The 20332-nt window shown below is 44.2% G+C and overlaps 1 protein-coding gene across 6 annotated transcripts in view; it reads right to left on the reverse strand.

The window, feature by feature from the left end:
- hsd17b1 (hydroxysteroid (17-beta) dehydrogenase 1) overlaps window positions 1–20332 on the reverse strand; it is a 28780-nt gene that overhangs the window by 406 nt on the left and 8042 nt on the right. For 2 of the 6 annotated variants that reach the window (XM_086132287.1, XM_086132284.1), the window contains exons 3-13: window positions 18220–18312; window positions 14843–15013; window positions 11655–11830; window positions 9580–9697; window positions 8700–8824; window positions 8031–8131; window positions 1629–2017; window positions 1235–1396; window positions 789–968; window positions 402–495; window positions 147–330 (exon numbers count right to left, since the gene is read on the reverse strand). In XM_086132287.1, coding sequence (XP_085988413.1) covers window positions 147–330; window positions 402–495; window positions 789–968; window positions 1235–1396; window positions 1629–1818 — 810 coding nt within the window. In that variant the 5' untranslated portion in view covers window positions 1819–2017; window positions 8031–8131; window positions 8700–8824; ... (2 more) ...; window positions 14843–15013; window positions 18220–18312. Of the gene's footprint in view, window positions 1–146; window positions 331–401; window positions 496–788; window positions 969–1234; window positions 1397–1628; window positions 2018–3726; window positions 3796–8030; window positions 8132–8699; window positions 8825–9579; window positions 9748–11654; window positions 11831–14842; window positions 15014–18219; window positions 18313–20332 lie in introns of all 6 variants that reach the window. The other 4 variants (XM_086132286.1, XM_086132285.1, XM_086132288.1 and 1 more) reach the window with 4 other exon arrangements.

Consider the following 20332-nt stretch of genomic DNA (forward strand, 5'->3'; position numbering starts at 1 on the left):
CTGAGTCACTGTTGATAGTGTTCAACAGACATTCGCAGCTCAAGAGTCATCTTTTTACATATCTAGACTTACACGCCACCTAAAGGAGAGCCATCTGAGCGTGAATTGGTTGCAATCAATCATTGTTTAAACACAGAACACTTTACCTTTACGATGTCCTCTGTGTCCTGCGCTGCGTTCTGGAAGACATAACTGCAATGATGCAGGTATCTCTCATACAGGCCCAACGTGCGCGCGTCCACATGCTGCAGGGACGGATCGCCAAGCTCCGCCTTCGTCAGGTTGACCAGGAAATTGGTGTTTACAGGGCCGCACTCGATCAGGCTGACACTAAAGCATAGATGTTCATGAATCAGCTTCCTGAGGATGACGTAACGATTCAAGATGTTCAGGAGACTGACTAGATGTTGAAATGTTGCAGGAGAACGGCTAAACTCTCGCACGCGCCCTCGATGGCGAACTTGCTGGCGCAGTAGAGCACGTTGAAGGGCAAGCCTGGGAGACAAGACAGTGATAAGTGATTCAGAACAACTGATCCAGGAAATGATGTCTTTTCAGCACAATGAAGCGCTTCAACTCACTTCAACATCATTCCTTGGTACCAAGATCCTACACAATGGTGTCAAAGCAACACGTTTGTCTAAACGAAGCTTCTGAACTCACTTCAACATAGTTCCTTGGCCCAAAAAGCTACAGGAATGAATTAAATATGTGCTTCAAATCAATAAAGGTTTTAAAACACCAAACTAAACTAATTCAGAGTGAGAGTCCGATTTGCGTGTTCTCACCGTGAAGGCCTCCAATGCTGCCTGTGACCAGGATACGACCATTACGCTGAGCCTTCATCCCGGGCAGGAAGGCCTTGATGGTCTGAATGGTGCCCAGAAGGTTGACTTCTAGAATTTGCTTCATGGAGTCCAGAGAGTGAGCCTCCAGTGGACCCATCAAACCCACACCGGCGTTACAGACTGAAAGAAACAATTAGACGAGTCGCTTATTAAAAAAGACATACTCAGGGAGCGCTTCAGTCAAACACAAAGTCGACAGAAAAAGAAACACTTAAGTACAGATACGCCATCACAGCTGCATATAAATAAGTCTTGAATAGTCAAAACAACAGTATAACGTTAAGGACGATGAATGCCGTCGTAGTCTGTTATTGACTTCAGATTCCGAATTCCTCTACTGTTTTGAACGGGGAGATTCCAGTGTAGCCACAGCACCAAGAACGCACCGAGAATGTCCACTCGCTTCTCCGCAACCTTGTCCCTGGCGTCTAGGATAGACTGGCGGTCCGTGACGTCCATCTGAAGAACGTCCAGCGTGTCCTTGTGCAGGCCTTTGACGCTCTCCAGGAGACGCTCCTTCTTGGCCAGGTTCCTCATGGTGGCGTATACTTGGAAACACAGGCAAAGAAGCGTTGATTGGATGATGCATGTTTGTGGAAGGATGTCGGTACCAGAAGAAAACACATTCAAACGAAGGAAGAACATCAAACTCTACACAGGAAGATCACAGTCGAGATATGCGGTCGGATTCCGAGATTCGAACCCTGAACATTAGAACTGCATGGCAGACAGGCTAATCCCTAGCATACCGAAACCCTTGAAAAATTAATTGCCATTCACCTTTAAATGTTTGTTCCGGGTCCGAAGCCAACCGGACCGCCAGGCTGAGGCCGATTCCGGATGAGCAGCCGGTGATCAACACCACTTTCTTGTCCATGCTGCCAACGTTATGAGAGACAAGTGAAGGTTGTCTTTCCCCATCTATCGTCCCCCCCACCCAAGGCCGCTTCATCCCCAAACATCTTCCCATTATCTGACACCTGCAGTCCTCCCATTACATTCCCACGTCCTTGTTGCCGCTGTGTTTTTCATGTTGAGTGTGGGAAGTTGCAGCATTTGATTTTGGGACTGTCACGGACTGGGGGAGGCTAATAGCCGTGATGGTATCTTCAAGTCCAGAAGGGGGCAGCAGAACATCATGAAACATCGCCACAGTGAAAGGACGCTTCCTGTTGAGAGTTCCATTGAACAAAAAACAAGATAGAGTTGATGGGGGCCAAGGTAGTGTCAGAGAGTGATTATTTACGCTTTTGTTTTTGATAAACCATTGAAAAGTTCCATTTCTGAATCACTATTTCCAGCCTATCCAAGGCAAAGTTAATTTATTGGGGAATTTTATCGCTTTCAATTAATCCTGTTCAGGTTCGTGGGTAGCTAGAGTCTACTGCATCTGACCTGAGAGAATAACAACTATTCATTCTCACATTCAAACCCTCACCAAGTGGGAACTGTTTTGAATTCTTGACAGGAAACAAAGATTACTTGTGTTGGATAGAGTAAATATCGAGGCGACTCCACATGGATGTTACACGTGCCTTACAGTTCTGAGTTTCTCGATTCAAATCTCAGTTTAAAAATGTACCCAGCAGCATTATCAGCAGGTTAACACAAAGTTTTTGTTGTTGTTGTTTTGTTTTGTTTTGTTTTTTTTGGACGCAGTTACAAAACAGAGATTAACATTCATAATATTACCACTTAAAACAGTTGCACACAACATTCTCGGGGCAATACAGAAGAAGAAAACGACCTCAAATGTGCTCCTTATGTAAGAGCGTTTTTTTTTTTTTTTTTTGATAAGTACAAAGGAATTGCACATCCCTACGGTGCATTGTAGTTGACAACAAAAGTGCTCGACTGGTACAAACACACCAGAGGAGCAGTAATTGTTTTTATGTTTTAATGGGTAACGCATGCCTCACATGCCTGCTTGACGGGAGACGCGAACCAGTTCAAAAGAAAAACAGTCGGCATACCTGTCATAGCTGTTCGGTTTCACTAAATGATTTAGGGAAACTAAGGTGTCATTGACTTGTTTATCTGATGATTTTTTTTTGTAACTAAAATTGGCACATCATGTTTAGCCTTGAGTCGCTTTTATTATTATTTTTACTTCATGCGGCATTGGCACGCCGCATGATGTGATGATACTTCTTTCAACTGCTTTCTGGCCTTTTTACAAGCTGAATTGTCGGGAAAAAAAAGATTTTAGTGGAAAAAGTAAGTTTCAACATTTACTTTTAACAGTGAAGCCTGAACCGTAGAATATTGAAACAATCACCCGGAGTTGAATTTCTTACTATCCATCCATCCATCCATTTTCCGAACCGCTTGATCCTCACTAGGGTCGCGGGGGGTGCTGGAGCCTATCCCAGCCGTCTTCGGGCAGTAGGCGGGGGACACCCTGAATCAGTTGCCAGCCAATCGCAGGGCACACAGAGACGAACAACCATCCACGCCCACACTCACACCTAGGGACAATTTAGAACGTCCAAACAGCCTGCCATGCATGTTTTTGGAATGTGGGAGGAAACCGGAGCACCCGGAGAAAACCCACGCAGGCCCGGGGAGAACATGCAAACTCCACACAGGGAGGCCGGAGCTGGAATCGAACCCGGTACCTCCGCACTGTGAAGCCGACGTGCTAACCACTGGACTACCGGGCCGCCTATTTCTTACTACATTTCGTCAATTAAATCCCCCACGGCCTAGTAAGGGCCAAGTGGAGGTCTGGAAATACTCTATCAACACGTCGTGTAGAAGTGTTAAAACTTCTCAACTCCCGGGAAGTCATTCAGGAACTGTTTGTTAGGAATGTGAGGCAACAGGTTGGGGTTAAAACAGAAGCATTAGGAGTATTGAGGGAGTGACTTATGCATACCGACATCTACCCAGTGTCAGGCCATGCGCAGCGCCTCTGGAAGCCGGCGGGTCACGTTGGAGCGAAGTGCTATTTAAAGGCGGACAAATGAAGTGAGCGCGTGGTGCGGCGGGACACAATGTGAGGTTTGTAGAACTGCGGAGGCGCTTCCAAGTGGGAAGACGAGACAGGACGTCCGAGTGAAATGTGCAAGTTAAAGAGATGAAAATGTGTTGAGTCTAAGATAAGAAAACCTTTATATGTCTCACAATGGAGAAATTCCCAACATGTGGTTATCTCGATGAAGGGAGGCGGGGTCGTGAATATGACCATTATGAGGCGTGTTCTGTCATCGGAATTGAAGTGTGTCTTGAGTCCAAGACACAACTAATGGCAGCCTGTTAACTATCGTAGCTCCCACGTACCGTTTTGAGGTGCCTCCCTCTGCCCTGTAGATTCCTATTCTTTGCCCGTGCCCTCGGTGAATTGTACACAAAACAAACTCTGAATGAGAATAATGATAACGATAAAAGATATAGCGCAACAGCTCCGATCACAAGCCGCAATTGTAGACTGCTGAGCGTTAAAAACGTCCGGTAATGCAGGTCACACGCCACCGGTGGTTAAAGATGTACCTGCTTTATTTTATTTATTTATTTTAATACTTTTTGTGCAAATGAGAACGATAGGATGATTAGGGTGCAGTGTACATTAACACAAAAGAATATATTACTAACATGCACAAAGACACACAAATGGTTGTTTGTTTGTTTTTCTCCCCTACATCCCTCGCGATCGACTTGGGACCAGTCCGCGATCTACCGGTCGATCGCAATCGGTGTAATGGGCACCCTTGATTGATACCAAATCACATTCAAAGGCTGTTAAGTGGCAGGTAAGACTGGAAACACATAACGTCATCTGCGCCAATCAGAAGCCTGAAGAAAGCCATGTCCAGAAAAGCCGATCTTGGCTCTCTGCTCACCTTGCATACCACCACCCACACTCTTGATTTCAACACTTTTAACCACTCCCTACTTTCAGTCAAGCTTCTATTCAGTTTTCTACACCAGCCGACTGGAACATTCTCCAAAAATAAAACTTACCTTCGTCCCAACGTCATCATTTAATCCTTTCAGGGACAGCGGTCACTAGAGTGGACAGCTTATCATGTTATCAGGTTACAGGGTGCATGAAAGGATTAAAATGACGTGGTTGATGATACCAGAGCCCTTTACATATGATTGAATCGATGGACCGCATAATTTATGTCGCATTGTATGTAGGTTTGACCCTGGAACAACAAATCAGCCTTTCCCATGAGTATTTACCGTGAGTTGGCAGAGTTGATGACCTCGTCTCGCCTTACGTCTCAACTCTCTGATCGGTTCGTGTTTTTGCTCCCTACAAGAGGCCAGAAATTCTGCAAAACCTGGAGTCTGTCCACATTTTTTTAACAGTCTTAACTCTGTTTTTACAGGTATCCCTCCAGGGATTCTTCTTTTTCACGACTGTACGCATGAGCCACCAGAGTTCCCTGCGGCTCCTGAGCCTCATTTCCAAAACAAACCGTCAGACTTTGAGTTTGAAGCTGCCCCTTCATGAGATGGTAAAAATCGAAAATGGCCGCACTACTGCAAAAGGCATTAACAGATATGGTCCTGTGAGGATCGTGTGAGATCCCTCCCTCGTTGGTGAGATGGTCTTCCACACACGAGAATGGGGCATGTTTCATGAAGAAAATTGACTGAGGAGTCAACGGTTCAACGGCAGGGGCGCATTGGGCTTTGTCGCTTCCTGCTAAAATCATCACTGGGTGAAACAGGAGAAGACTTGTGGAAAGTCTGAATGGACCCTGAACACGCAGAAAGTTCACGGTCAGCCTCTTTTTTTGGCTTCAAATCTCCAAAATCGGATTTCCTGAAACCGAAATGTTGACCCTTCCCCCAAAACGGGTTGCCAAATTCCCTTTTCCTTATATCTTCCCAGGCATTTTGATATATGGGTCGACATTTGAGATTAGGGTTTTATACCGTGGTCTCGACGTCATTTGGAACCCTCGGGGCGCTTCCTTTAACCTGCCGCATTCAGCATTCCACAGAACCAGTTTGTTTATAAATCCTACAAGCGCCGGGAAATAGCAGAGTATATGAACAACATGGGAAGCATGCTCTTTTGTCTATTACATGAATACTCAAAAGTGTTTCCTGTTTCTGCTCCAGCAACCGGCCTTTGTGATGCTAACGCTCATTTTGCTTCAAAGGGAGCTGTTTAAAAAAAAAAAGTTTTTTTTAATACAAACAAATCAAGGAACCAATGTGGGTAGCACTAAGCCTTTCAGGGACAGCGGTCACTACAGTGGACAGTTTATCATGTTGTCAGGTTACAGGTTATCGTTATTGGGGCATGAAATGGTTCAATCTAATCGGCCTCTGTTCTGCGCTGCCATGTGAGTGGCCTGCTTGACACTTCAAATTCAAACTCTCAAAGGGAGTGCACAAAGAACGGCGTACTGTTTTTGGCCAGTTTCCATTTTTGGTCCTCTTTCAGAAGACTTTTAGCTCATGGATTCCTATTTTGAGGAAACTTAAGAGAGACTTTGTGGTTGCAGACTCACGACTTAAGGCGACCTGGTTTGAGGAACTCCAGTTTTAAACCAAACAGGTCTGCGTTTTCAACCCGTGAAGTGGCAACTGGCACAAGGCAGACAATCATGCGCCTCACGAGGTGAAACGAGGTGTGTTGTGGTGGCTCGGCTTGTGACTCAGTCGCGATGGCATTTTAACCAGTTGGCCAAGAAGAGAAGCCGGATTGTTTTTCACTGGGAATTTATCAGATCTTTGCACTATTTTGCATTAGCTCTTTTTTTCTCCTGCCAAGTCCCCCACCAACCCCCCAAGATAGTCCTTCACACTTTACATTCTTGTCCTCTTGCACACGTTGAATCAGCATTACTCCACCCATCTCCCGGGCGGTTGCCGGGTTACTGTCTGTTTACAACTGGCCAAACGAATACTTAAGTATGCAGACGCAGTATGCTCCTGAAAACAAGCTGACAATTGGCGGCATTTTTCGTTCACACGTGTTCCCAAATCTATTTCTAGATATGCAAAGACTCATCCTGTTTTCTCACTGGCACTCCAAAACCAACTTGATGAGCTAACGGAAGGCTCACAAAATAGGTCAATGCTGACAAGGTGATCAACTGGATTGAGTCTAATGAGTCTCTTATATTTTTACTCTCCTACTGTCACGACGGGGCCCGTCTTCATGTCTGTTTTCATTGTGCAGTGTTGCTATGCGAGTGGTGTAGTGCTTAGTCTGGTCAAGCCGAGTTTATTTATAGATGTAGCCCTTCATCATAAAAGATTCTCGAAGAAATTCACAAACCATTGACATCCTTTGGTCTAAAACTCGATCCTGGCAAGGAAAGGGAAGAGGTGGGGTTGGGGGGGGGGGCATTTGGAAAACAAGCCAAAATCCAGATGTCAGATGCTTCTTTTTTTTTTTGGTTGATTCAGAACGTACTGTTATCGAGCTCAATGTTCTTACAAGCAAACAACGTTTTGAATCATTAAAACACAACAAACACGATTGTATTATGAAGGGTAATCTTTGGACACAATGTATAATATCAAGGGATGGCTATTAAAAATGTTTGCTTTTCGACAATGGCAATCGATTTTTTTTTTCGTTCGCACGTCATCGTTCGTTATGCAAGATGCGCACTAAATTCCATATAAATACTTCTTATTTTATTAGCCAGTGGGGAGGGGACTACTCTTGACAATACTGTGAACGGAATCCACTTCCTCCATGCCACGGCTGTACTTTCATTCCTGAGCTTTCAGTTCACCCGAGCGGAGAACACAATGACCGGCTTTTATTCTTCTCCGACACCACGGATGCATTTTGATCATATTCTGATAAAGTCCCACGCTCTCACGGTCCATGGTTTATCCTCGTCATTACCTCGACTAAATAGTTGTCTCGCACTCCGCCCAAACAGAAATGCTACCTGTCTTCATTGCTGGCGCAGTCCCAATGGTTGTCATTGTTTTGGTTTCTTATGACGCAGGGTTGTTATTGGGACATCGATTGGAAAGCGCTGAACTACGCCAGTCAATATTTCCCGTTTTGTTTACGACCTCCACCACAGTAATATTCAAAAAAGTACAATTCAAAGTGGACTGCACTATAAGAAGCACGACACGCCAAGTGGAATGTGACTTGGATCAACAACAATGAGCCAAGACAGAGTAAAAGAAAGCATGGAACTCAAAAGAAAATAATCATATTAAATGATGACACGAGATGAGACACACCTGCGCCAGACACGAGCAGCTGGAAGGAGCTGATTGGTAGACACAGGCAACCCGGTTGACTAGAGCAGGTGGAAACGAGAACCAAACGAGGCAGACATACCCTGAAATAAAAGAATGCATTTACAATTCAAAAGTCCACAAAAAAAACTGAATAAGGCAGTCAAGCGTTTTTCGTAAGGCTGCTACCCAACGCAACAGTCACGAACGACAAACAAGCTCCACTCGCATAAAGAAGCGAATCTACACATTTATTTAGAGATGCTCGCAAATAAGTCCCATCCTGACTAATAGTTTCAATTTGCATCTGAGTAGCAAAATTTAAAAAAATGTATGTCAATCGTAATTCATGTCCACTGCTGTCACGTTGATCATAAATGATGTCAACAAGTCGTTTCAGGCCTCTGTGTCACACAGTAGTTGGAAAGCTCCATTATGTAAGTTGGCTCATTTACACAACCTTAAACCCCACCCTACCGAGTGGAAGATGCATTCAAAACATTCCCAAGGACCATCTGGCTCTTATCACCTTTTCACATCACTTCCTCATAAAAGGCTCGTTAAGGGCCCACATACGTGCTTATCACGCACGACTCCCTATTCTGTCAACTCAATGCTCGCCTATTTATTTTCATTTTATTGCCCGCGAGATGGATGACAACGTTACGCCACCTTTGTCCTCTTTCGAGCCAAACATTGCGACCCGCTGTCTTGGAGAGTTATTGGAAGATGAGCTGACATTGGTTCTCGTGAGTCCAAGGAGGTCACGGCGACTTCTTAGACATCGTTGTGGGAGACTGGGGGGAAAAAAAAAACGTCTTGGGATTTTAAATCCAGGGAGCAAAGGTTTTGAAGAAATCACAGGGAATGGCCATCTGGGGCATCTCGTCAATGAATCAAACCTGCTGAGAATTACATAAGGGCTTCTCAGCGAAAAATTGAAGTTTATTTGGCAGATGCCATTAAGAGTTGTTATCGGGGCATGATGACTGCTGGTAGGTGATTTATGATGAGTTCAGCGTATGCAAAAGCCATTCCGAAGAGTTGCGTGCATGGGAAATTTTTCAGAGTAGATCATGTCATCATATGGCAGCCTGTTATATAACAAGCATCAGGCCATGGATATTTCCATTCCAAACTGATACAGTATGTGTTTTACCCGAGGAAAATTGGAAAATGTCAATTCTGGCCAGACAGAAGACAGAACGATAGTAAACTCCAATTCATTACATCAATCCACAAGGGGGAAAAAAACCCTTCAGCTAAAATGAGCCTTTTGTTGTTTGTCTTACAGCAGGGTGGGCATTTTTGTACTCAAAGGCCATATTCTAGTTTTTCCCCCCCAATTTTGCCTTTCCTAAATGTTAGACTGAGATCATGGGATGTTGTCGGATGAAAAGAGCTTTATCTCTGTGAATTGTGTGCCTGTGATACAAAATGTTATGTTGATTTATTATTCTTACTATGATTAGTTCCTGTGAAGTTTTTAGACTAGAAACGGAATTGCCAGGTCATTCAAAGAGGGGATAAAATTGGACAAAAATGTTCGTACCCCGTGCGGCTCGGTGGTCGACTGGTTAGCGCCTCACAGTGCAGAGGTGCAGGGTTCGATTCCGGCTCCGGCCTCGTGCCCAAAGACAGCTGGGATAGGCTCCAGCATGCCCCGCGACCTTTGTGAGGATGAGTGGATCAGAAAATGGATGGATGGATATTAGTACCCCTGTGTTAGTGGAAACAACAACAAAAAAAAATCATGAAAATCATCCAAAGACAATCAGACATTGGTTTTTAGTTGTGGTAAAAGACAATTATTATAAAAAATAATTGTACCCCTAGAAAAGTTGTTCAACCACGGTGTGTAGTCTGATTCGCATCGCAGGTGTCTTCAAATCAGTCTGTCGGCCTATTTAACTCATTCAGCACCAGCCAATTCTGAACCAAGTCTGAAAAGACGTTTAAAAACGTCTTTGGAAGTGAATGAGTTAAAGGGGGGGGGGGTCAAGTAGTCACTGTGTTGTTTGGTGACGTGGTATGGAAAGACACTCGACTAAAACATTGAACTACTCAGAAGTGGCGTCTATGGGCCCTGATTTAAATCCTACTGAACATGAGCTGAAACATGCCGTCTGGAGAAACACTCTTCAAGTGTCAATGCAAGTGCTCATTGGGCTGGATGAAAAAAGTGTAACGTATGTGGATTTCTAATTCAGGATGGCGGTGTGGGGGTGGTGGGGGGGGGGTGATGCGACAGGAACATCAAAATCGTTTTCACACCTATAGAATGGAATGGCTGCATTGTCCAAATACTTTTGTCCGTGTAATGCAAGTCTTCCCAGACGGAGACCATCGCCTTCTCTCACTCTCGCCTCAAGTTTAGCAGGAAAGTGGCAGCGGATTCCATCCAGCATTGCCCTTCCCGTGTCAGCGGGGAGTATTCCTTGAGATCCATCATATGGGCGCCACATTCTTTGCATGCCCGAGCTTCGCCGCCGCGACGCTCACGAGACCGAATAGTCAAACAGCTGTTGACCGCCGACGCTCTCGTTTCCTGTGAGAAAGACGCTCACTGAGCAGAGCGACCATTGAAAGAAAGGGGCTCTTGTCTGCAAAAACAGGCTCGGACATGAATGAAGAAGCGATGGAAGTCTGTCCAATTTTCACTGTATCATCAGGACTGATAATGATGAACAGATGGCGTAGAGTTCTTAACATCACAAGGCGTAGTTTCAGGTCTGGGGCTTTAGATGAGGACCACCAGGTCATGGTTAGACGTCGGGATGGAGGGCAGGTCTCGATGTTGCTCAATCTGAATCCCTGACAGTGTTTTATGTTCCCCATTCAAGCTGCAACAAGGAGCTCCAGAGTCCCCATTTAACATTGAAAGCATCTTTTATCGGATTTGTCCTCAACTTCATCTTAATGGGGAAACCGTACAGAAGAATGTAAGTGTACTGCAGGAAGGATTTTGGCCAAACCCTCTGCCGAGAATGGAAGAGCCTCAGAAAGGTTAATTGGCGCCCTTTGGGTTCGTCGTCTATTACGTAACTTGACTAAGTGCCGTGCTCGAGACTAAAGACGCTCACCGTGGAAGGCGTGAAAGACTGTCTGCTGACATGAGTTATAAGTGGCGGCATTCTACGCATTCTTTATACCAAGCTGTCTCACTGGGAGGTTTTGTTGGTCGGAAAGCTAATGGCCTTGATCTGCTTTGTGGATTGACTGAGAAGGCTAAATGGCTGTAATCAGAGCAACAATTGCACCAGATAAGATTTGCTCCACGTCTTTTTGTGTCTTTTGGACTTGACCGATGACACAAAGCTTGCAAAAGGAGACGGTTGTTGCAAGGATTTGACCTTCTGTTCATTGTATGTTATGGGCCACATACTCCCGTTAGCGTGAGAGTTTTTCTTTTTTTGGTTTTTTCTTTAAACGCACCTGGCTTCTGACTGGGCCGCCATGCGCGATCTGACAATTTGTGTGCAAACCACCGCAACCAAGCATGACTCATTGAAGTCTGAGCCTGGCTTTCAATGATGGCGCATGGAGTTTTCCTCAGACTTGTGAAATGTCAGTCAAATCCAGTTGAATAATACACGGAATCACACTTCAAATATGGAAATACCTTACCGACCGTCTATTTTCTGGACCGGTTATCCTCATTCGGGTCATGGATGTGTGGAGTCCAAGAAACTGATTATGCGTCCAAATTCATGGAACAAACATTACAGGATTCTTGATGACGGAACTGGTGGATGGACAGGATGTTGGCCGCCTCTATGTTATCATTTGGTGTAGCGCAGTGCCTGTAAAAAAACAAAACAAAAAAACCCAAAACAATGTGCAGTTTAGAATTCAATTATGGTTATGAGAAAAGGACCTAAATAGTGTGAGGAAACTTTGGTGATCAATTCTGCGCAAAGCAGATGTCACGCAAGATCTCAAGAGATGCTTTGTCCTTTTGGTGCTCCATATTCCAAACGCATTGTCACTTTTTCATCAAAGTATTTTGTTTTTGTTTTTTTTGCATGACTGCCGACTCTATCTCGGTCGGTGATGTCATCTGTAAACACACAAACATCTGTCAAAGCTTGCAACTATTGACGACTATTGACTGGAGTGTGACTAATGCGGCAAGAAAAGGAGGATTCGCACCACTGCCTGAACTTTGACCTCCCTCCCCCCCCTGGCTTGAGTCCACACGTGGAAGCACAAAGGGCCAAACAGCGGCGGCGCAAGCTGTCTCCTTGCATTGAATGATTGTCATCGCGCATTGTGCACAACAGCGCCGCTAATATGTCATGCTGACGCGTTCACATTTTAGATGGATCTTGTCCCTTCGCTCTCGCTGATTCCAGGAATGATTCCCAGCTGATGTTGACTCTGCAGTCACTTTAATCCTATTTATAGTGATTTATCCTCGCCAATCATTTTCATCTTAGTGAATTTTTGAGCTGGCAGCATTGTGGTTAGCATGTCTGCTCATTCTAAAAAGATGCATGCTTGGCTGATGGAAGACTCCTTGAAAATTGGAGGAAGAGGATTTTCAGCACATATGTGTCTCTACGGTGGGCAGCACGCTGGATTAGTAGTTAGTACGTCTGCCTCACGGGTTTGTGGTTCTGGTTTTGAGATTTTTGGTTCGGACATTCCTGAGTGGAGTTCACATGTTCTACCCGTGTTCGTTTAGGTTTTCTCCGTCTACCCCGGCCTTCCTCTTGCGTTCCAAAAGATTCATCAAACAACCCCGTGCCGCACCTCAGCGGGCCGTCAGCCAGCCCAAGGTGACCTCTGAACCTTGCCATGTGACATATGGATAGACACATGCACTTGCTGAAGCAAGTGGGCCGCGCAGGCCGACAGCTGGAAGCATGACGGATGCGGCCACCTGGAGCCAAATCGTTCCATCTCTTCAATGTTTGCTCATCCGCAAAGCTCGTGACTCGTGTGCGCACGGTGTACATACTATGCCATTTACACTTGTGACAGCTTAAGCCGCAGGCGTTGTTTTTCTGTCACCTCGTGCCGAGATGTGTGAGAACATCTCTACGTAGTGAGCTCACGCGGAATGCCTCTACGTCCCTCTGGGTGTGTTTGGATGTGTACATCTCCGTGTGACATGGCGCGCAGACACGTGAGGATGGGTAGCGAGCAGGGCTTCCATTTTCCATGTGATGCTATCGCCAGTTTTCCATTTTCGTGATGACAACTCACGCCATCACGAGGCTCTCCTGGGGATTTAGTCGGATTTTGTACCAAAACAAAGATTAGCCGCTATTACTTTTACACATTTATTTTGAATGGCACCTTGGTCTTAGGGTAACGGGATGAAATGAAAACATGAATTAAGTCTAAATTTAAACTATATATATATATATATATACACTGTATATGTATATATATATATATATATTGTATATATATATATATACTGTATATATATATACCTGTATATATATATTCGGGTTTTTTTCAACCAATATAAATACAAAATAAATATGCAAAACACTTTGCTAGGTAAAAAAAAAATATATATATATAGAAAATAATCATTTTATTTCCAAATTGCTCCGATTCAGTCCTGTGGGATTATTTGAAAGAAAGAAAAGCAAACGTTTTGAATTCCTGTGACAGATTCCGCAGGTAAATGCTGCCAGAGTGTAAAAGGTCGGGTCAGGATGTCGCTTTCCTTCCCAAAGCTGATCAAAAGCTGCTCATCTTTCGAAAAGCTAACTGATGGTGACTATTCAACAGTGCCTCTACGACTGGCGTGCAATTGATTGCTAGGCCCATGTTTAACTTTTTGTTTGAGTTCCTACTGATTTCTTCGTAAAACATTTTGTCAATACTCAAATACAAAACAAGTTTTTTTTTTGGGGGGGGGGGGGGGGGTTAACCACAAAATGTCACAAATAACATTTGGAAGACTTCAGTCCCAGATTTGGACTTCATATCTCAACTTTAAGTGAACCGGACCACACAGGGCTGGTGAGAAAGCAACGTTTTTAAAGTCCTTAAAACAAGTGTCTCCTGTATTGCAACCATATTGGAAAAAAGAAAATTTTTGTAAAGCAAAGCAGGCGCTGGTTTTGGCTTTGCGCAAGTGCTTCCACTGAACATTTAACGCTCATTTGGACTCAAACGGATTAAAGTGTGAGGTTTCACTGCACGAACCTCAGCGGGTTTTTTGCCGGTGTTATACACAGTGGCTTATTTCTTCCATTTCACCAGTATTTCTTCGACTACTGTGAGGGGAAATTGTGCGTCAGACAACCACTGTCCTCCATGTTTTAAAGAATCCCAATAAATACTAAAATGACACGTTTGCGTATCCTAATTTAGGGGCTCGGCAAGAGAATGAAACGGCGTTTGATAGCCTCTTGATCCTCGTCTTAAGTTTGTTTATGTTTCCTTCGCTGTGTCCTTCAGGTCCAAGCACTCCCACCTTCCCACTGCCGCCAGCTCAATAAATGTTTTCCATTTGTCTCCTGAGTCAGACATTCCAAATGGATCCGTTTCCCCATTTCCTGCCGCTTTCTTTCGATCTCTCTCCTCTCCTCCGCCGCTGTGACTTCTTCTGTCCTCGTGGCTTCTTGCTTACTCATGTTTATTTTGCTAACTTGGCATAACCCCGCCACCCCCCACCCCCCAACGCCCTCTGTGCTTTTACCTGCTTGTACGTGTTTATCCTGTCAAAGTCTGCCTCATCCGACTGAATGAGACACAACTGAGATGACGACGGCGTTGTTGTGATGCCAGGCCATTCCGCCGGGGTGAGCTCTTGACAGACAGCGGTGGGTGTAGCGACGCTCACTCACCCGATTGATTTTCCATCTGCTGTGGGATAGCGTTTTGTCTCTTGTTGAACTCCAAAGGTTATTGTTCACGCCACCCGAGTCTGTACCACGCAAACATGTCGAGCGAGGGATCAATGCGAGGATAATGCAGGCAGGACTGACAGTTGTTCGGCTTGCAACTCAATTTCCCATCTGTGAAATACAATTCCCCAAATAAAATGTAACTAAAAAGTCATTCATCCACCATTGCCATAAAAATCACCAACTTTGACTCTATGGTCGGCCATTTGTCCAGGACCAAATCCATGAAGCGTCCATATTAACCTTCTCAGGCACGGCGGTTACGACAGTGGACAGCTTATGTTATCAGGTTACAGGAGGGGTGTCAAATTCAGTTTTTGTCGCGGGCCACTTCGGAGTTACGGCTTCCCTCGGAGGGCCGATGCAAAATCTCAACGTTATTTATTACCCATGACAATTTGACATTTCGGAACAGATTTCAGCAAGGATCATGAAAGTTGACACACATGATTTGCACCAGCGGCCCACATAAAATGACGTGGCGGGCCGGATCTGGCCCCCAGGGCCTTGGCTTTGACACCTGTGGGTTACAGGGTGCATGAAAGGGTTAAAGAAGGAGAATACAGCATCCAAACGGCGTCGATATGTCCAAAGTCAGTTTACAAAACTTCGGTTCATAAATCTCACATTCACACCCATAAGGCAATTTAGAGTCTTCAATCAAACTAAAATTCATAGTTTTGCTGAGATTGGAACCCCAAAGCTCCGAACTGCAAGGTCAACATGCTAGCCGCCATCGCTCTGCTGCCAAAACTTGAGCAACTTTCATCAAAACACACCGCGCATCATTTCTGTGTTTTTCAGGACATGGGTCTCTTTGGTGGTCACTTTCAGGTGAAATAATCGATGTGCAGTTGTTCACGTTAACCCTGAGCATTAGCACAAATGTGTTTCATCAAAATTATCCTTATACCTGCAGAATTTCTGGTTTCTCTTTGTCTTAACATGCAAAACCGAGTGAAGCGGTTGCTTGTCATGCATTCCTGTGGTCTGAATGCGGCGAAACGTCTCTGTGCCTGCAAAGTCGCCCACTCGCTAATTCGAGTATCACGCCCTTCCTGCAACGGCATACATGATACGCATTACGCACTTACCACCTTTAATGCATATCCAAACTAAAGTGGCTGCCATGTCTCCATTTTTTGGGGTCACTGGTAAGCCGGAGGCTGTGTCACCTTGGACTGCTCGCCGCAAATTGTAGAAAAACAACCATTTGCATTCACATTCCCGGTTATCATATAGTAACTGTATGATGACCTCATCTGAAACACACGGGGGGCCAATGCAGGACATTTTGAAAACTGATGTAATGTGTTCACGCCCTCTGGTCCTTGTCAGGACTCGTGCGGCTAAGTTCTGGAGTCGTTGTAAGCTTGAACTACTCTTTTTAGGAAGACCAAATAGGGCATGACGACAATCCAAGCGACAGGAAATAAAAGCATGCATCTGCACGTCCGTGTTGGCCTGAGAGCGAAATGGGGGGGACTCAGCATGAGGAATAAAACTAAGCTCATTTAAGAGACTTTAGTTTTCGTAAAAGTTTCTCTCTCTGATCTTCAGGGTTAGGGTTATATCCTAATATCCCAATTGCCAATCGCTTGCAGCTTGTACACTAAAACTCTGACTAAACATTCCACAGACAAACGTCACGTTTTAATAAGGCAACTCTGACTTAAAATCTAATTTTAAGGCCACACATCATGCTCCTCATAGGGGGTCTCCAGATCACAAAATATCTTGTTTATCTGCCGTTTATAGATGTCTTGTTTTGACACCCCCACCCCCTGGTGTTTTGTTCCCCCCCACATTGTCAAAAGGGATTAGTAACTTCACTTTTAATAGCATTTGGGCGTCAGCAGTGCACGTCAAACGACTTCTAGAAGTTTGGGAACACGACTGAGCCTTCCCATGCCGTCGTTGTTGCCCACAGTAGAGTCAGTGTGGCATCACAGGGGGCGCAGGGGCAGGGGGGAAGGTGAATGTAAGGAGTGTTTAAGACGTGGGTGGCGTGTTTAAGTGACCTAAATCAAACTGCACTGTACTGTTTCGTTTTATGAGGTGCGAGACCTTCGCAGCCCCTTTCAGACAGCTTTGCATTGAGATGACACCAGTGTGTGACCTCACCGCACTATATCAACTTGTTAAAAAGGGACACACACACACACACACACACACACTGGCTTTCAAATTAAGAGTTGCAAAATTACCGACACGTCAGGAATCAGACATGGGTACGTTTTGACGACAGCATAATTTGCAACAAAAAAAAATAAAGGTCCTGAATTTGTGCCACTATTTTCAGAAGTCCAGTCTTATATAAAATAAAATCAAAATAATTCATCTGTATCTGTTTTGAGGGGGATTAGCGGGATAGTTTGATTTTGTGACTGGCCACCACGACTATCACGTCTCGGTCTCTATGCATGCACCATTTCAGTATGACTTCATTACTGGCATGCCAAAATCCTGTTGAGTTAAGCTGCGTCACAGCTCACTCACTGTCTGCTGGATTTGCGATTTATTTATTCAAATTTTACGCCTCATCGTACCTCTGATTTTTGAAGGTACAGTAAGTTTTGATACGTAACTTGGTATCTTGACAAGTTGAACGCTTTGATACACTTGCATTAAATATTTTGGGGGAAAAAACTATCTTTTGGTTCGTTTTTTTTTTTTAACTGAAAATGTATAAAAACAATATCACGACAACAGAGTTTTTCAAGCTACTACGGGCCTGACAAGTACATCATCTCGCTTGTCAGAGCGGGTATCGCGTTGACAAAGCTGTTATCTGATGGCGAAACATCCACTTTTTTTTTTAAAACTAGATTAAGTCTAACTTGTACTTCACCTCACATCCCCTTTGAGATGTTTTCCAGTGTTTGCATTGTCATCGTCGTTTTGTAAAGTGACCCTTATTTGTATGTAACTACATTGAATCTTATCTTTTGCTGTTCCTTACTGGTATTAACTCGCTGTACAGGGTTTCAGTGTTCTGCAGTTTTGTCATGGTGACATCTTGTTAAATGGGGCAAATTTCCTTCACATGGACAGGAGAAAGCGTAAAGTAAATACACTCAGCGAGAAGGCTGTTTGACTTTGCTTTACATCACTTCTTCCAAAGTGCCTCACAAAGACGTGTCGCTCACTTATTTGCAATCGTCGGGCCTTCCGTATTCGTGCCGCATCATCTATGTGTTTGGTGTTTCTTGGAATTAGGTCACGGAAAGTAAAAAGGAGAAAACAAAATCAAAGGCGACAGGCCTAAAGGCAGAGTCCTGAGGGGGACAAATGTTGAACAATACCGTGTCACTCACTGTGTTTTGACGCTTGGTGGTTATCAGTACACCTCCAAATTTGCACACATCTGTTCTTGAGATCCTTCATGGGATGCTGAAAGCTTCAGTGGCCTGCAAAAGGTGTGAAGAGTACTAAGATGAGAATTGCATTTCTTTGCCCAATTATCAAGTGAATGAAAACACAACTTGTGCAGAGTCGTTAAGTTGATGAATTACAATGACTCGGCTCAACTGTTCCTGAGTTCTTTTATGAATGGCACAGGCGAACAAATTCCCAAGGCTTTTGTTAGAAAAAAAAAAAGCTTGTTCTGAAAGAGCTACTCAATGCACCTCTTGTGAGTGTTTTCACCACAAATCATTTACCTGCTGTTAAATCCCCGTTGCGTGTGATTCAATCATGTCCACATGTTGGATTTAGCGGGACGTGGCCCAAACAAGAGCCAGGACTGTTTTGCTATCACACGTCGGAAAGGTCACGACTCAACTTCTCACATTTATGCGAGCTAAACGGCAAAAGCTGGCAGGCTAATTCACCGGTATGTGTTTTGGTTTGCTCTCTGGGGTTCGGTCACGTTCACTCACTGGCCAATGAGCCTCTTCTACATTTAGGTTTTTTTTTTGTGGAGAGATGGCGGAGGTGCAAGGGTCAATGCTCTGCGGAGGACTTCAGGTAACATTTAAGGAGGCGCAAGAGGTTACGCACCCTGGCGTGTTAATCACTCACGGGGGGAATTGTGGAATGTCCGCTGTCAATGACACAATTATCTTTGCCATGGTAAAAATGGACAATTGTGCGCTCTGTAGACCATGTGACGTACACCACTAGAAAATGTGCAAAGCCGCGAGCCATGTCACCAGCACACACAATCTTAGTTTAGAATTGCAACAGTCAGAGTGAGCAATCTTGACAACGGATATATAATTTGTTGTTTTTGTTTGAGTTAGATTGATTTGTTGATTTAATTTTAGAATGAGAGAGGGATACTTGCTTACTTTATTCATCCCGTTTAATGGAGAGCGAGCTTGACAAAAAGTTATCAAAGCCCGCCGAAACATCCAAACACAGTAATAAACAACAGATTTTAAAAAACGTTTTATAAATATCCCTAAATTAGCATACGTAATTAAACAGCAAATGTGGTTGTCCAACTTTTTTATATTTACATGATACATGAGAGTATTTTTCTGCCAACTTTTTCCTTTTGATCCCCATCTTTGAAAACAGATATCTACACTTTGTACTCCTTACTTTGTCAAAATAGACTCATTATTTTGGCTGGATCTGATCGATGATCCCACCCTCTTTGGGCATCTTTTGTCGAATAACATTTGGAATCATTAAATTCTTTCAAAATTCAAAATTGCTGTTGTAGATGGTAAATTTCCCCAGTGTGGGTCAAATAAAGGATATCTTAGTTTATCTTAGATGTCTTAGAAAACCTAAATTAACCTTTCCGAGCCTCGGCCTTCTTGTTATTGTTCAAAACAAATCAGGCTCTTGCTTTGCCACGCCTTAGACGGCTTAGACAGCAGCTATTTGACAGTGAACTGTTAGTTGACAGTTAAAGCCAGTCTGTCTCGATCGTCATCCCTTCCCACGCTGACTCGTCTTGGGCAACGCCTCGGGATGCTCAGAATTCCTCGGGCGAGCACTCTCACACACATGTTCCTGTTGCCAGGGGGAAACTTGTGTGTCGAATCTCACCTGCACATTTTCAAGGCAGCCAAGGCCAGTTGCCTAAAAACACAGTGATGATAGCATCCAGTGAGCCTTGCATGCTTGGCAAGCGCACATCAGTGAACATGCTGTGCTTTGGGGAAAGTGCTACCCTTTGGAAATGCTTATGAAGGTCAAGCTGCCTTAGTTCAAATGTTAATCCAAACCTTGAAGTTGAAATTACACCTGCTAATGCTCACGACTCTAAATTATCAATCGGCATAACTGTGAGAGTCAGTGGTTGTTGTCTACACAGACCCTGCCTCATGTACCATGCCTCTCACCCAACAGGGATAAGTTCCAACTTACCCGAGACTCTAATGAGAATAGGCATGATAGAAAATTGACAAATATACATACATACCAGATTTTGTGTTTTCATAAGGCATATCATGTGTTTTTAAAACGTGTTCA

This window comes from Hippocampus guttulatus, chromosome 16 (genome assembly GCF_054856545.1).
Source record: "Hippocampus guttulatus isolate MCC_2025c chromosome 16, RoL_Hgut_1.0, whole genome shotgun sequence".
In the NCBI taxonomy this organism is placed as follows: Eukaryota; Metazoa; Chordata; class Actinopteri; order Syngnathiformes; family Syngnathidae; genus Hippocampus; species Hippocampus guttulatus.